General features: G+C 38.6%; 1 protein-coding gene across 1 annotated transcript in view; it reads right to left on the reverse strand.

Annotated features, from left to right (window-relative positions):
* Positions 1 to 13747, reverse strand: part of tab1 (TGF-beta activated kinase 1/MAP3K7 binding protein 1) — a 28070-nt gene extending 14323 nt beyond the window's left edge. Inside the window, exons 1-5 of the mRNA XM_083969560.1 lie at positions 13709 to 13747; positions 12061 to 12191; positions 10479 to 10632; positions 8988 to 9083; positions 7147 to 7285 (exon numbers count right to left, since the gene is read on the reverse strand). Of these exons, the coding sequence (XP_083825686.1) occupies positions 7147 to 7285; positions 8988 to 9083; positions 10479 to 10632; positions 12061 to 12191; positions 13709 to 13741 (553 nt within the window). The 5' untranslated portion in view covers positions 13742 to 13747. The remainder of the gene's footprint in view (positions 1 to 7146; positions 7286 to 8987; positions 9084 to 10478; positions 10633 to 12060; positions 12192 to 13708) is intronic.
* Between the last annotated feature and the right edge of the window lie 3749 nt (positions 13748 to 17496).

Consider the following 17496-nt stretch of genomic DNA (forward strand, 5'->3'; position numbering starts at 1 on the left):
GCTCATTCATAAGTTCCAAAACGCTCCATCGAGCCATTTAGTAAACCCAACCGACCGCCATGTTCACGTGTGCAAAAACAAAGTTGTTAAGGTAGAAATCAGCCGACCCTCAACCGCTGTATTGTTCATATATCCTTGGCTGCTGCCCCCATCCACCCACTCCCACTCCCAGCATATCAAATTATGGGTCATACGACCTTTACTGTCAAATATATTTCACATCAACACACAGCTGGGAGTGCTTTTTCAGAGCTAGTTACTCCTACGTTTAAAACCTCCCTGGGATCCATGTTCTGTCAACTCTGAACTCCCGACCCCGGCTGCACACACCCACCGCCACGGCCCGGTGGGGAGAGCAGTCCTCCTTTCTACCTGCTACTAATTATTACAAACGCCACCACCCCTCCTCCGACCCTCCCTTATTTTAGCTCCACGCCTCGTCCTTGAGGAGAAAAAAGAAAATGAGATCCTAGAGAGAGGGTGAGGGGCTTTTTCATGCTATAGAATCAAAGAGATTTTTCTTATTGCAGGTTTATTGAAAGTGGCCGATCTAATAGATCTTCAGACCTTAAAAATAATGTATAAAGCAAAGACCAGATCATCACCAGAACATTTAAAGAACTTGTTCAACTTGGAGGAAGAGGATAACAGACTGAAGCTTGATTTTAAACATAGATTTGCAAGGCTAAGCTTACGTAAAACAAATGTGTATTTCTGTTGCAGGTGTAAAACTACGGCATTCACAAAGCAAGGAACTGAAAAGTTGTACATATCTCAGTTTAAGAAAATGTTTAAAAAAGAAAAAATAAGCGCCTACAAAAAAGAAGAAGGAGAAAGAGAAAGAGAAAGAGAAAAAGAAGGGAAAAAAAGAAAAGGTAGACGAGTGGTGTCCACTACTATTTTGCTTGTTAGTTTACTTGTTATTATGTTTCATCATCTTCAATTTTTTGAAATAGTGTATAATATTGGTGTTGATATTAAGCCAATTATAACTATAGAAAGGGGCAGGTACTGCTCCTTTTCATTTATGGTGATTATCTGTACATCATGTAAATATGTGCAAAGTATGTAAACCATGAATGGAATAAATCGAAATGAAATGAAATGAAAAGATGGAAAAAATAAGGATAAATAAAAACCTTACATTGAGGGGATTTAGGAAAAACTCCAGGTGAACCACAGTGATTTATAATGAGCGCTGCAGTGGAATAAGAATAACACATTTACATGAAACAAGCCTCGTCTGCAGCAGCTGCTCTGATGCTTTATGTGTAACTTTGATGATTCTTAAAAAGAGAGACTTGGAAATGACTGTGGCTCCTCAGGTTAGTGTGTGTGTGTGTTAGTGTGTGTGCGTGTGTCTCCCGCAGTTTCATTTGAATTTCCTCAAAGTCAAGGATCTAACAGAAGGTGGCCTGCAGGTTGCTGCAGTAAAGTCATCACATATGCTTCTTCTTCTTCTCCGTTCTGCAGCTTAAGGTTCTCAGTAGGATTTGCGTACACACACACACACACACACACACACACACACACATACATAAAACACTCCCACGCACACGTTAATACACACACGTACACATAAACACACACCATACGCTCAGAACAAGCTGTCATGTTACTGCCCCTGCAGGTGTTTGTTTGCAGGGAGCCTGGTTTTTGGCAGCAGATATTCACACAAATAATGACCAACATGGTGGATCGGCTTTGAAACAGGAGCATCGACATCTGTCTGAGGGATGCCGACGCCGACGATGATGACACGACCTAAGGGAGGGGGCGGGGGTTTTCTTTCTGTGGAAATAAACTTTCTGCACAGTTGTGTAAAACATGTGTTTGCTGGCAGCGGTGTTTGTTGGTGTCTGCGTAAAAGGGCCCGACCGATTTTTGAACATCAGGAATTTCAAGAACCGAGTGGAAAATCAGTTTTTCTCTCTCGTGTTATCTGGCAGAATAATCTCGATTATTGCCTGAGATCGTTTCGCAACCGCCCGTATTTACGTGCGTGTGCATTTGTGTGAGAAGGAGAGGAGAGCACGCCGTGACCACAAAAAAAAAATATTTGGCTGTTTGGTTAAACATACTGTCTAGACACTAGACACTTGGCTGTGCAATGACCCATTTAGGGAATTTTATTGTGCCTGAATTGTGTATAAACAGTGCTGGTTTAACAATTTAACAATGCCCTGCTTGGTGGTCCTTCACTGTGGGTGTAACATCTTGCCAGAAATCATTTTAAGTTACATATCTATCTATATAATGCATAATAAAGTTGAATGTAGCATGTTAAAATGTCTAAGAATGACCACACATTTGTTTTAGATTTAGTTGAGTCGTCTTTCCTACAGAAAACCAAGAGAGAGACATGAATTTAATGACGTAATGGTCCGTTTCATTTGTTTGCCCATCAATGACATCATATCCCCGGTGTGTATGTGTAACTCAAGTTCTACGCCACATTTTTTTTTTTTTCCAGATTCACCTTGATCGTGTTATATTTTAAACAGATGAGGGATTTTATTTATCAAACATCTGGATCTTCAGTTCTCAGAGAAAGACAGAAAAAAAGCCGAGCAAGAGTATCAGGCAAGATCACAAACCTCCTGAACATCTGGATCATAAGTTCAGATCAGAGAATCGATTGAAACAAAAGGTTTTGCAAAAACATCTCAGCTCTCAGCTTCCATGACACCTGCTGCACCGGCGTTGGCAAAAAACTTTAAAACATGTGAAACTGCTTCATTTGTTGTTTCAAACACCTGGTTGGTTTGTTTTGGAGAGGAGACAGCTGCAGTTAAAATAAAATAAAATAAAAAACAACCTACAAAACGAGCAACGCTAAGTGGAAGCCTCGCAGCAGCCTTTTGTTAGTCTGACGGGTCGACCACAAGCAGCTTTCTTCCTCATAACACCAAAATGCTTTAAAGATATAAACACTGAGCAGCGGCCAAACACTTCCATGACCTCACCGAATGGCCCCGTGTCAGTGTGTATCCACCCCGCTGAAGTGGCCTTGAGCAAGATACCGAGTGCCTGACAGCACGATGAGCAGCACTGTTGTTGTTTAACTGCTGCTGACCCTGTCTTTAAGTGGATCTGTGCAATACAAGTTTTACAAGACACTATTTATAAGTGTAGTGTAGCTTTAACTAGCTATGCTTCAGTGGACACCTTTTCGGTCTAAACATCTATTGCACGCCTTCTGTATTCATTTGTTGACTTTGATTTGCTTATGTTTGTTTTGTCATCTTGTGTAGCTGCTGTATTTATGTTGCGTTGTAATCTCTATTGCACAATGGGGTGGGGTGCTGTGTCAAACCAAAGACCGGTTCACATAATCATAGGTACGGACACACCTTCACCCCTGTATGGGACCGTATAGATGTCCTCACCTGTCAAATACACTATGTTCTGTCTGTCTAGTCGCGTCACTGTTAGGAAATAGATGAACGTCACATACTCACTCTGGTCGTCTGATCCTGTCTAGTGACTTCATGCTGCAGCAGCGCACACTTTACATGTTGTTGTTTTTTTTTTCTGGTGGGACTTTCCAGTGTAACATTATAACAATAAATGGTAACACTTCAGATTAGGGAACACATATTCACCATTAACTAGGTGCTTATTAATATGCATATAAGTAGCTTATTAGCTCCTTATTAGTAATTATTAAGCACGTATTAAGACCTTATTCTACCTCTATTACACCATGAATTAAGATTTTTCCTGATAATAACTGCTAATCATGGCTTATTCATTGTAAATTAATGAATTAATGCTATAATTCAGAGTAATAAAGGAGGATTACTGTTCTTGTGCTACTGCCCCTGTACAAGGCCCCAATAACTGGTTAATCACATCATTATTCAGAAACAACAATGCATTAATTTACAATGAATAAGCCATAATTAGGAGTTAATATCAGGAAAAATGTTAATTCATGGTGTAATAGAGGTAGAATAAGGCTATGTAGAATAAGGTGTTAATACATGCTTAATAATTACTAATAAGGAGCTAATAAGCTATGCATATTAATAAGCACCTAGTTAATGGTGAATATGTGTTCCCTAAACTAAAGTGTTACCCAATAAATTATAAAATATCTATTTAAACAGCACTTATAATAATATAAATATATATAATAACAAAAATAGAATTACCTCTTAAAGTTCAGACTTTCAACTTAGATATCCAAACATGAAGTTACCTGTGTCTCTGTTCATATATAAATATAAAATAGCTGACTAACTAACTGCAGATGTATCAGAGGAGTCCTGAAGTCATGCGTGTGTCTGGTGTGCTGTGTGTCAACATGGGAATCAAACTGATGACCTTTAAACCAACAGTCACACATTGTACAGTGGCACTCTGTTGACTTAATTATAGGTTCACATTAATAACTTTAAAAAAATGCATTCAAATGCAGAGGGCTGAATGCCATGGCTGAAGTAGCTGAAGAAATTGCTGAAGCTGAAGAAATGCTGAAAAACCTGAAGCTACAGGGCTGGAAGGTCTAAAAGCTGAAAAATGTTAAAAAGGCAGAACATGTTAAAAAATCCTGCACGTTTGAGTGTCACAGATGACGTCTGCTCAAATACACTGGGAACTGACAACACTGCTTCAGCTACTGTATGCTGCGCCTGCTAATGTAGCTGAAGCAATGGTTGAAGAAGGAGGTTGATTCACATAAAATGGTTGGAAAAAAACACCTGACCTGTTGAAGATTAGTATAAAAAAGTTGGAAAATTAGAAATATTGAAGTCTACTGAATGATATTGAAAACTGACAGCTTAAGAACATTATTGAACCAGTACTAAGGAAAAGCTGAAGGGTAGAAGCCAAACTTGTAATCAGAAGGCTGAATGACATGAAAGGGTCAAAAATGACCTGAATTGTTGAAAATTAGTGGGAAAAAAGTGAATTAAAATATAAACAAAACTGAAAGTCCTAAAAGGGTTGAAGAAAAAAAGAGCTGACTCGTTAAAATCCTTCAAGCTCTATAGTGTAAACGTTAAATGGGTGGGAAAAAAATGAAGTCTTATGTGAACAAACTGAAATGTACTGAATAGAAATATACAATTTTGAAGATGTTTAAAACATCTTGTAGTGGCTCAATCATAGCTCACACAGACTCTGTCAACATGGGAATCAAACCCACGACCTTAGGACCAAGAGTCACTCATTGTACAGACAGATGCATGATCATCTCTCTCTGAACCGACATTAAGGTGTTGTCGACCTGGTCTGGAGAAGGCTGCAAGAGTGAGATAAAAAGCTTGAACTGGACAACTCCAACTTGAAGCACCAGGACATGAAATATGCAAGAGGCACACCTGAGCAAACCGAACGCTGCCTGCCTCCAGCGGATGCTGTGCTGTGCATCTCGCTTTAACTTACATGGTTGCTATAAATAGCAGCAGCGTCCTCTCGGTAGAGCAGGAAAATGAGCCTGTGAGTGATAGAGGGCTTCATGAAAAAAAATAAAATAAAAATTCCAGGCTTGAGGGTCGGTTTGTGGCATTTACCAAACCTGTTTTAAAAGGATTCTCCAAATATCAGAAATAACAAAGATGATTTGCATGAGTGGAACAAACAAAAACCTCTGTCACTAAGCAGCTGTTCTGTGTGCTCACTCCCCACTGTGGTGTCTGCTGAGTCTGTTTTCACAGCTACTTTTTCCTCCTTGTTGTGGTTAGAAACTGCACTGGCTCCCTCTGTATATTCCCTCTTTTGTTTTTGCTGGTTACATAACTACTGTTTTAATAACAAGCATATTATAATACAAGGAGGTACAAAAAACAAAACGAAAAAAAAAGAGCTGAAATCCTAAATTCTGCTGCCAAGTTTCCCCCTCTGGTCTGAAAAAACAGTATTTCCTGCTGTAAATAACACAGGTGCATGTGAGAAAAGTTCTTTATTTGAAGTTACTTTATTTCCAGCTGTGAATTGATATTCCGCATTGTGTGAACACCCCCCCCCCCCCTCCCTCCCTCCTCCCTCCCCACCGACCTCACACTGACTTTGTGGTCGAGCCTGCATGGATCATATTTCAGTACTTTGAAGAGAGAACAAACCCACACGCACCAAACCTATCTGAAGCCTGACATCTACTGGTGTAGAGCCGACACTGAAGTGACTGTGATGTCGATGCTGAGTTTATTGTCCATCAATCACCACTAATTAGATGTTAAGTGTATCAATACACTTGACTTGCTTTGGTTGCTTAAAAAAGGTCTGTCATTGCATTTAACATACATATTAGCCCTATGGAAGTACGACTGTGGGTGTGACGACAGCTCTGGTCTGTGTGTTGCCCTGGTTACACGACACTACATTTTTGTAGGTGTATTTTTTCTTGTATTGTCTGTGTCCTTGTATTTTCTTTTACCTAACCCTAACCCTAACCCTCTATCTATCTATCTATCTATCTATCTATCTATCTATCTATCTATCTATCTATCTATCTATCTATCTATCTATCTATCTATCTATCTATCTATCTATCTATCTATCTATCTATACCATATACTTGTTAACACAAGTCAGTACATTGATATGAACACTAGTCAGATATAATCTGCGATCGCTCTGATAATTAACAATCACTAATATCTGATTTAAAAGTCTGACAAGTTAAGAACTGAAAAAGACTTTTTGCCAACAGCTCATAAACACATGATGTGACCTTTGACCCTGGGACATGAGTTGATTTGAGAGAAGCCACACAGTTTATGAAACTCCTGAAAAAAAGTACAATCTCTCAACATACAGAACCCGAGTATGAATAAAACATTTCTCACATCACTTAAAGTCATAAAGTCAAAAAATGTTGCCTCCGTGGTGTAGAATAGTGCCGACTTCTGTCCCTTCCATCCATTCATCCATCTACTATGATGTGTTCCTGATACTAACCAATAGAAAGACAGAGTTCCCTCCACCAATAGGCCATAGCCATGATTGACAAACCGCCTCCCCGATGACCTCTGAACTCGCGACGACACGGTGAGAACTAGAACCAGCACTATGATCGTCTGATCTGACACACGACTATCGTGAACGACAAAAAAAAACAAAAAAACGTGTAGTGTAACCCTGGAATAACTGAACGTGTGTGTGTGTGTGTGTGTGTGTGTGTGTGTGTGTTCGTACCGACGTTGGCGATGTAGAGCTTGTTGTTGAGGATGAGCGCCACCACGGCCGTGGCTCCTCCCGACACCTCCTGCTCCAGCTCCTTCAGACGCTCCTGCACCTTCTGGCTCTGAGGAGGAAGCTGGTGGAACGACACGTTCTGACCGGAGAGGAACCAGGGGGAAGAGAGGGAAAGAAAGTCCACGTGAGTTATTCTTATTTCGTTTCTTCATGTGTCAATCTGAAATATCCAGCATGTAGTGAAATGTAGAGAACGATCTGTGGGGACGGGATTGGTTTGGGTTAAAGAGCTATAAAATACACAATAAATATGTGTTGTGTTGTTATTTACTTGTATCTCTAATTGTTTTAGTCACGACTGCCTATTGTATACAACAGCAATTATATGAATTTGTCATTAATGGTTGGAGTTGTATTCTTTTTTTGTTCTTTTGTTTAGTTTATTTCTTGGTCATTCCCCTGGTGTACATATATATACAGTATTTAGGGATGTCACGATTACTTGTTTTCACAATCGTGGTATTAAACGCCACAATTAATTAATCGTTAAGATTCCTAAATACCGTTACTTTCCAAAAACGATGATGTTGGAACCATATCGGCAGATGTGCGCCGAAATAAAGGTATATGCACAGATACTGGTCCATGTAACATTGAATTGGTAGGAATTTAAATGTTAGCGTGTCATTTGTAATTTAATAAAAACAAAGCAAAACAAAAAACAATTAATGTAAACGTAAACATTTGGTATAGATGACAATTTATGACCTGAATATTTCAAATATTTCCCCTGGCCTGGGAGATTAAAAATTGGTCCTACATTAATAGATACTTGAAATATTTTGTTTAAACAATGAGCAATGTAATTATATTTTGACTATATTTGATTTTACACGTTCAAAGTGTTGTGGAATCAATTAATGCATAATAATCGTGATAATCGTGTGTGTATGTTGTGAATATGTGTGTATGTCTGTATACATTCATGCTTCCTGTGTGCAATCGACAGACATTACATGTTGATATACACCTGCTGTCCTTGTGAAAAATCATATTTGAAAAAAAAAAAATATATATATAAAAAAATAAAGAGAAAGAAAAGGGAAAAGAAAACGAGGAAATGAGACAATGGATAAAAGAGGAGATGTGAAATGAAAGAGCACTGAGCATTGAGAAACACACAAATTGAGATGAAAGGAAAGAGGAAACAAGAGGAAAAGGGAGGAGTGGTGGAGACGCAAAAAAGGATTCAGGCAGGAGGTGAGATGAAAAAGGATAAGAGATGAAGGAAGAACACCAGAGATAGTGAGCATGAAAAAAAAAACAGATAAGCAAATAAGAAAAAAAAAAAAAAACTGTGAGAAAAGACAAAAGGAGATTAAGAGTCTGCTGCATGTTCCCAGTGAAAAGTGACTGACATCATCTCAGACAAACGCCCACACCTTGAAGAGTATCAGAACCAAATACAGCGCTGTATCAAGGAGAGGAGATAAGTGTGTGTGTGTGTGTGTGTGTGTGTGTGTGTGTGTGTGTGTGTGTGTGTGTGTGTGTGTGTGGCGGAGCTGGATCCACAGAGAGGGAAACGGAGACGGGCTTATCTAATGAAAAGAGCTGATGAGACCAATTAGAACATAACAAGCCTCGTTCTCCGACGGCTGCACATTTAGCGCACACTGATTCCTGCCTTGAGTCTGCCGTCGCTATGGAGACGGACACAAAACTCCTATTTCTTTTTTGTTATTCTTTTTTTTTAAGTGTTTTTTTAGAGGCTTTTATGTCTTTTTAATTGATAGGAGGACAGCTGTAGTATAGCTTTTTGGAGAAGCAGCGTGTGGACTAACCTCGTTGTGCGGGAGGACGTAGTTGGACAGGTGAGCCTTCTCCGCCAGGGCGTCGTCTATCGTCTTGAAGTAGCTCTTCTCCACCACGTCGAAGGCCTGCAACAACAGGAAACACACATTTTGTATCTGGACGGACGCAGTGTGTGGATCATAATAACACAGACAGCTAAGTATTGCTGCTGTAGAGTCAGATACACTTGAGCCTATAATGATTCATACCCCTGACTCAAATACGAGGATGAATCATAATAACACAGACAGCTAAGTATTGCTGCTGTAAGCCCAAAATGATTTCATACTCCTGTCAAATACAATGAATTTCTTAATTTTTTCAGTTGCAGATGAGTATTTCAACTCAGATTTGACAAAAAGGAGCAATTTTTCATTGGTTTCTTGCAATTGTTATTATTATTTACATCTAACATTGTGTTTTTTGTTGAAGTGAGGGAGGGGCACAGCTGCTGGGAACAAAACACTTTCATCCCACAGTCTGGAAAGATTTGAGACAAAATGTGACGACAATCAACGATGAGTTTTAATGAAATGTGAGCCCCACTGCTGGAACAACAGCTCAAGGCTTGTTTCACTCTGTCTACAAGAATCATTGATGTGAAGACAACTTTGACATTAACAACTTATATTTAGTTGCAGTTAATTTTCCAAAATTCAAGCTTATTTCACCATTCGATAACCCGTTAATTTACAGGCCGTTAATTATGTGATAATGTCAAGAAATAGCCTAGAAATAACAGTCAATAAAACTTCTAGGAGTGTATGTTCCATTAGATCCTCAAACCTGTTTATTAGGAGATACTACAAATATTGATGCATGATTAAGAAATGCTCAAAAGAAGTTTCTCTCACTGGCCTTGTGTGATGGGTTTCAGAAATGAATAGCTGTGTTCCACTTGAAAAAAATACATACACACTCAGGAAAAACTATAATACATTTACAGAGATGTGGCAACCTTAATATTTGGCATATATGGACACATTGTCAGCCTCTATGATGGACAGGTTGTAGATTTACAAGCGTGCTTACTGTTGTCTACCTTGCCTCTTGAACATTTTTTTTTTTATTATTTTTTTATTTTAATTTATTTGTTATTATTTATGTTTTCTCTTTATTTATTTATTTTTCTCTATCTCTTTCTCTCAATTTGTTGGTGGATGGGTTGGGGAGGGGTTTGGAGTTCTGTGTTTGTCTTTTCATGTACGTATATCTTGAAAAATGCTGAAAATAAAATACTAAAAAAAAAAAAGAAATAACGGTCAATTTCATAGTAATCATGAGAAATATAGCCCAGAAATATTGGTCAATTATGAAAAACATGACATAACTATGAAATTAGGCTATTTTGTGACATTACTACGCAATTACTATTTCTTTGTTATTTCTTGACATTATCATGTAAATTAAAGGGTTACCCACACTTCTTCTGTAAAACATTTCAGGACTTTCATTCACACGTAACGAGGAGGTTTGCGGACCTGAGTGAGGATCCTGCGGACGTCGCTGTCCGTGTGCGTGGAGGTGAGTTGTCCTAGCAGCAGCTCGGCCGTCAGACACTGAGAGGCGAAGCTGGACACTCTGCTGCCGTCGTAGCCGTTGAAAACCCCGTACAGGAAGCAGCCGTCCTCGCCTCTGCTCGGTGGACACGGAACGACACAAACATGAGGCTTCTGCTTTACTTTTAAAAAACAAAACATCTTTCGCGCACAGCTCTGTTTCAATTATTTGTAAGGATTTCTTTTTTAATATGAGTGTTTGAGCTGTGTTTTGCATAATGTGGAAATGTGTTATCTTATTTTACAAGTATAACAATGTATGTCTTTTATGAATTTGGGACTTTCCAACACAACACAGAGACATTTAGGTGTTTGGCTGACTCCTCTTCATGCCGTACTTGCAGCAACATGACTGAATATCTGATACTTGAATGAGCTGCATGTGTGACAGTCTTCTGGAGCAAAGTGATTTATTGATGCATGATTAGACGAGCAACACCGCAGAACCGCCACGGAAATCTGTTCAACATATTTATCTGATCGTGCTCGTTGATCATAATCAAGTCATCTATAACCTGATTTTACACTGTTAACTGTTCTGACATGTGTGAAACCAGATGGCTGGGTCATAACGCATCTGATCCCTAGAAGTGGAGTTCACACTTAAAGGGATAGTTCAACATTTTGGCAAGTAGGTTTGTTACCTTTATTTGTCGGTGCAAGCTATTTTTAGAACGGCGGAGCAGAGCCACAAGCTGCTCAGAGCTACGCTACAAAGGCTCATGGGATTTCTTCAAAATCATCCAATACACAATCCAACAACTCCAAAACGCTCTGGTGGACAAGTTGTGACCTGCACATTCACCACGCTATGAGATAATAACAGAACGTTACGAGACAGAGTTGTTTTAGAGGTAAATGCAGAGACTGCTTGCTGAAAAACTGCCCCTGAAGGCAACGCACATGAGCGCTTTTGCATGAATTTACCTCTAAAACAACTCTGTCTGGTAACGTTCTGTTATTATCTCATAGCGTGGTGAATGTGCAGGTCACAACTTGTCCACCAGAGCGTTTTGGAGTTGTTGGATTGTGTGTTTGCTGAGTTTGATGAGGAAAACCAAGAAATCCCATTAGCCTCCGTAGCGTAGCTCTGAGCAGCTCACGGCTCTGCTCCGTCGTTCTAAAAATAGCTTGCACCGACAAATAAAGGTAACGAACCTACTGCTATGACTACAGGGATTATGGCAATGGGCCAATTTGCCAAAATGTTGAACTATCCCTTTAACGTATTTAAAAAAGGTGTGTGATTTACATTCATGGTTCCCTGTTAATGGGCAAGAAAAAGGCTGGGATCTTATTATTGTTTGTAACTCCAAGGTATAATAAAGTTACCAGAACTGTATGTTTAAAGCGAACACAAATATCATGGTGCCAGCAGATTTAAATACTTTATGTGTAGACTTTACAGGTGTGATTGTGATTTTGATCATAAATCACTGGTGGTGTACCCCGATGAGCAGCTGTCAACTCAGTTAGTTTTTGTTTTGACTTGATTCACTCTCACCTGAACCTGAGGTGTCCGTCCTCGTTGGGATGACTCTGGGTGTCTTTCCCATCGGGGCTGTACACACAGTTGGGGGCTGTGCCGACCCCACACATCTGGCACAGTGGCAGGTCATCTGTCCAGCTCTGATGCTGCCCGCGTCAAAAAAAAGGGAAAAGATCCTGTTACTCTCAAGACATTTTTATTCATTTTTTTATTTTACCATGAAGACATAAGAAGAAGACGTGTATTGCAGGTCAATTAGCACAAGTGATTTGGTTGCATATTCTCAACATATAGTACTTGAAATGGCTTTTTACAATTTGTCATTTTATTTTAACCTATTGCTAACCTAATTGCTGCTGCTATTTGTTGTTATTTCTTGTCCACTTGTAAGGGTTTCCTGTGTGCACTGAGGAAGCCAAAGACAAAGTTCTACTTAGGTGGACAATAAAGTAAAACTAAACTAAACTAAACTTAACGTAACTTAACTTAACTTAACTTAACTAAATTAAACTAAACTTAACTTAAAGTTTGGGTCAGCTCAAGATTGTGGTGCTATCAACTCCTTCAGACATTTGGTGAAGTGTTTTACAAACACTTGCACGTAACAGAAATGTATCAGTGATCTAACCTCACCTTTATAATCTCTGTCTAATCAAAACCTGCTTGACCAGAAAAAATGACGCCATAATCTATACCGTCCGTTTCCATAGGATGACAGTGAAACAATAAAACATAGACCTCAGTCTGACATAAGAAAGGACTTATCAGATGGTAGGCCTATAACACTATTATAACTATCAGAAATCAACGTTATATATATATATAATTTTGTTCCACCCCATGTTTTTAACATGTAATGACAATAGATCTCTTGAACCTTGAACCTTTTAGGTATTAGCGGTATAAATAACCCTATCTAACCTAAGCATACACATTAGTTTAAAAGCCTATAGACTGTATATCTGTGTCAATGGGCTGTTCTCATATTGAGCTTTCTTTTTAATTCTTGTGTTTTTGATTTGTTTTTTATTGATTGTATATCACTGACGTTTCTATCCTATATGTTTTACTCTCATAGAATAGAGTAGTACTTTATTAATCCTTTGCATGAAATGATTGTGTTAAATGGCTAGTAGCATAAATACTAAGGATACAGTAACAACATCTGTATACAACTATAATGAGACATAAAGGTGCTATGGACCTCTCTTTGGGATGTGTCTTTTCTATGTTAGGATAAACATGTTTCACGCAAACAGCCCCAGTCTCTGAAGTCGTTTGTTTACAAAGTGCAGAGTTAGCCTTTAGTTAGTGAGACTGTTGTTTCCTGCTACTTCCAACCAACTATGTGACAGATATGTAGATTAGTTATAGCCGCCGCATTTAGAAAGTAGACACGTATAAATCGCATTATTCAGAGATTACACCGGGGTCGAGTTAAACTGTGAGCAAACCTCCTCATAAGCTCATCAACTAAATTAGCTAGCAGTAGCATCACTGACTGCACACAGGAAACAAACAACACACAAACAGCGGCGGCGAAGACGACAACAACACACAGGACAATCGGACAAGACAGAATAGATCACAACACAAAGCAGTAATCAATCTACAGCGACTTTACATGTCAGTGAAAGTAATAAACAGTTGAGTTTTCACTTACGCTCTGCATTAAATTCCTCCGCTGGGCCGCCATGTTGACGGGAGATGTTGCGTTCAGGGACAATTCGCCACGGCATAAATGACAGTCACACTAATTTATGTATCTTTTCCCTCTCACGTCACTCCATAATAATTAACTTTATTGTTTTTATATAAAGTGCTGACGAGGATTTAATGCTCCCATATTTTCTCTTGACGCCTCGTACCGTCAGGTTTACAAACCAGTCTTGTTTAATTACGCTTCTCTAAATTCCTGACAGCACTTTAACGCATCACCTGTACTTTTTTTTTTGTTGCTCATGTTTTTAATACTACCTCAAATGATTATAGGCTCCCTGTGTAGTTGCTACGTAAGACAATTGGAGTAATTCGTAAATATATATATATATACATTCATTCACAATTAAAAGAACGAGGAAGAATAAAAAAAGAAAAGAAAAAGATAACACTTCCGGTTTTTCCATGATGGATTATTTTGACAATACCACCTCCATACGGGTCTAATATGAACTACAACTGCAACATCTGCAGCATGTTGCTGATGGCTGCTGAGCCTTTTTATACATCACCAGTCATCATCACCCAAGACAAAAAGGTCATTACTTTTTCTTTTGCCTCTAAGGTGTCTGTTTTGATGTAGGCTATAAATATCCAATAATGTAATACTGATAAATTAAAGTCACTGTTAAAGATAATTTTAAAAGCTTATTAGGAAATAGATAACTACTGTTTCTGGTAAACAAAAATCTGCAGTTAAAGTGTTGGCTGGCTTTTGCTCGAGCTAAAAAAAAAAACTGCATACAGCTTTGAATTTGTATTGAAGTGGCAGACGAGTTAAGGATGAAGAGATGGCCTGTGCATGGTTTACACTGTGATTCCTGAGTCCCTCACTCACCTTAGAGCTCACCCATATAGACTGTAGAGCTCACCAACCATGTAAAATCTGAGCTTTCCTGTGACCTGACTGCAGTTACCAGTCTTGCCAATGGAGGGAGACGTGTACCATATTTCTGTGTCTGACTGCAGCTGCACTGATTAGTGCTGGACTGAGAGCACATGATCTTCAGTATTTCTGCCATTTAGTTTATAAATTTGATGAATGCTGTGAAAAAAAGAAAAAAAGTCTTACCCTAACCTATCACTTTTACAGGTAAAACTGTTGGACAGGGCAGTTGCCAGTAATTCTGAATTCTGAAACACTGAAGTGGGCCATCCAAGTATTATTATTTTATTTATTTCAATTAGGGCAACTATGGCGGTGAGTGACAGTAACCAACAACTCTCCTGTCATTCTGATTTAGTACTTGTCCAATATGTCTCATGAAACTTTTGTTTTTCTTTTTTATAATGTCCTACCAGGCCTGTGAAAACATGGTATAGCATTAGATTAGGTTGAGCGTCCTGCATTGATGCAGTTAGGAACAGTGCATTTTATTTTTTAATACAGGAAGATCTTGTAGTATATGGAATGATCCAGTATTATCATAACTTTATTCATCATTATTTTAGGCCATTCCTGTGTAATTACTGTATTATGTCTGTGTAATAATGTGTGTGGGCCGAGCCCAAGGCCACACTGTCATTGTCAACAAGTGCAGTTTTGTATGTCACTAGGTTATTAAATTACAAATAACTGAACTGTTAAGAAAAAAAAACAATCCCACACCAGACTTCATATCTTTATATTGTATTTTCTTTATTTTTGTCGGTTAAAATCAAACACATCAAAAACATACATTTGTACACAATCTTTTTTCTTAAATCTTACCTTTTCAACAGATTTCACAGAGGAACATCACACATTTCTAAGTCTACACTGTTGTACAGTAGAAAGTATATATATACGCATATATACTTTAATAATTTGGTCACATTTTTTGTTGCAGTATTTTTTTATAGTTAGTATTATTATCCCAAAATAAAAGCATCTCCTTACCCTGAAAGCAACACAAAGGATGAGGCATGGATGACCTCACCATATATCATATCACAATAACACTCAAAAGACCATAGATTTTCTTTCTGTTGTCTTTTTTCTTTTCTCTTTTATTATTATACAGAACTAGCATAATGCCCTAAAATAAAGCATATTCTTTTTGTTAAACACTATAATATACTGAATTATAGATTTACATATATTTATAGAGATGGATATACTTCATTCTTTGAGAAAATGGAGCAATGCATGTTCATAAATACTCAGGATGTTCATGGTTGCCTCATCTGTAGATTTGCTGAAATATAAGGTGGAGAACACAAAAGATAAATAACCTGCAGTCTCTCAGTGTAGTTAAGTTTTTTCCATGTGCCTGCTGATTAGTGTCATTTATAATGCTCTATAATGATGTCGAATGCCTGGTTTTATCGAGTGTTTCTATGTGGTTTAGGACAAAAACAAGACAGAAAATCCAGTTGGCTGCACTTTTACCCTAAAGATGCCGAAGGAGAGCTGTGATCGTGTACGTGTTGGGTTGTGTCGCCCTGTGTTCGTTGGGGCTTTGCTTGGCAGTCAGCACTAAGGCAACAGTCGAGGAAAGAAAAAGCAGGGGTTCTTCAGGGAAACAAGGAAACACTAAAACATCCACGCTTTAATTTAGAACAAAAAAAACCCTCAACAACAGAGGATACTTTGTAACACACACTCAGACACACTCCCATTTCCTGTAATGCACCTCTGAGGAGTTTTGTCAGCAGAAACTTGTCTTGTATCTGTTTGAAATCAATACGCTGTGGACCTTTGCTTGCATGTGTGTGTTTGTGTGTGTTTGTTTGAGGGTGTTTTTGAACTAACACTGATCGCAGTCATTTTGCTGACTGACGGCAGACCTCAGAAGATGAAGGCAATGTGGTCACGAGCATCGATCTGCTACAGTGTGACCATTTCTGCAAAAAAAACAAACAAAAAAAGTCGTTCTTTTCCTGCGGACTCTCATACCACCTTTTTCCTTTCACCTGTTTTTTCCCCCTTCCCCACAAACTGGAAAGTTGCCCAGCGTTTCTGACCTAGAGACAAATTCTGTAGTTTTTTCCCTTCAGACACAGACATTTAAAACTCTGATACCTGAACTATCTATAGGTTTGAAATTGACTGGCTGGCTTCCCCCTGATCACAATAGGTCACACTGACTTGAAGGGGCCTCGGCTAAATGGATGAATCCTTGCATGTACAACCTAAATACAACTGGGTCAAAACCGCCATTATAATAATAATAATAATATATATATATATAAAAAATATAATAATAAACTGTTCTGACTCCAGGTGGTGTTGGTGTTATTTTTAAAGGAATAGTTCACCAACAAATGAAATTCAGTCATTAGTGACTCACCTTCATGCTGATGAATACTCCGGAGTAGTTTTTTATTCCTCAAAATGCATCTGGAGACCCGGGAGGGGGGTTCGTTCGAAACCCTTATATGAGAAGTCAATGGTACCCAGGTCCATAAAACTACACAAAAACTTTGTAATCTTCCTCCATACTGCTCGTCCACTGCAATCCAAGTGTCCTGAAGGGATATAGTCCAGAGTTTACTAGAAACAACGTCATTTAGGACATTTTTACAGCCTAAACAGTCCTGTATTGAATTTGCCTGGGGTGTGCACTCATGTTACATAACACGATGAGATACATTCAATACAGGACTGTTTTGGCTGTAAAAATGTCCTAAATGATATCATTTCGAGTAAACTCTTTTTTCTTTTGTGTCGGTCCCTATTGACTCAAATATAAGGATTTCACTGGACTACAAACCGGCCTCCCGGGTCTCCAGATGCACTTATTGCAACAA

This window comes from Trachurus trachurus (genome assembly GCF_905171665.1).
Source record: "Trachurus trachurus genome assembly, chromosome: 1".
Lineage (NCBI taxonomy): Eukaryota > Metazoa > Chordata > Actinopteri > Carangiformes > Carangidae > Trachurus > Trachurus trachurus.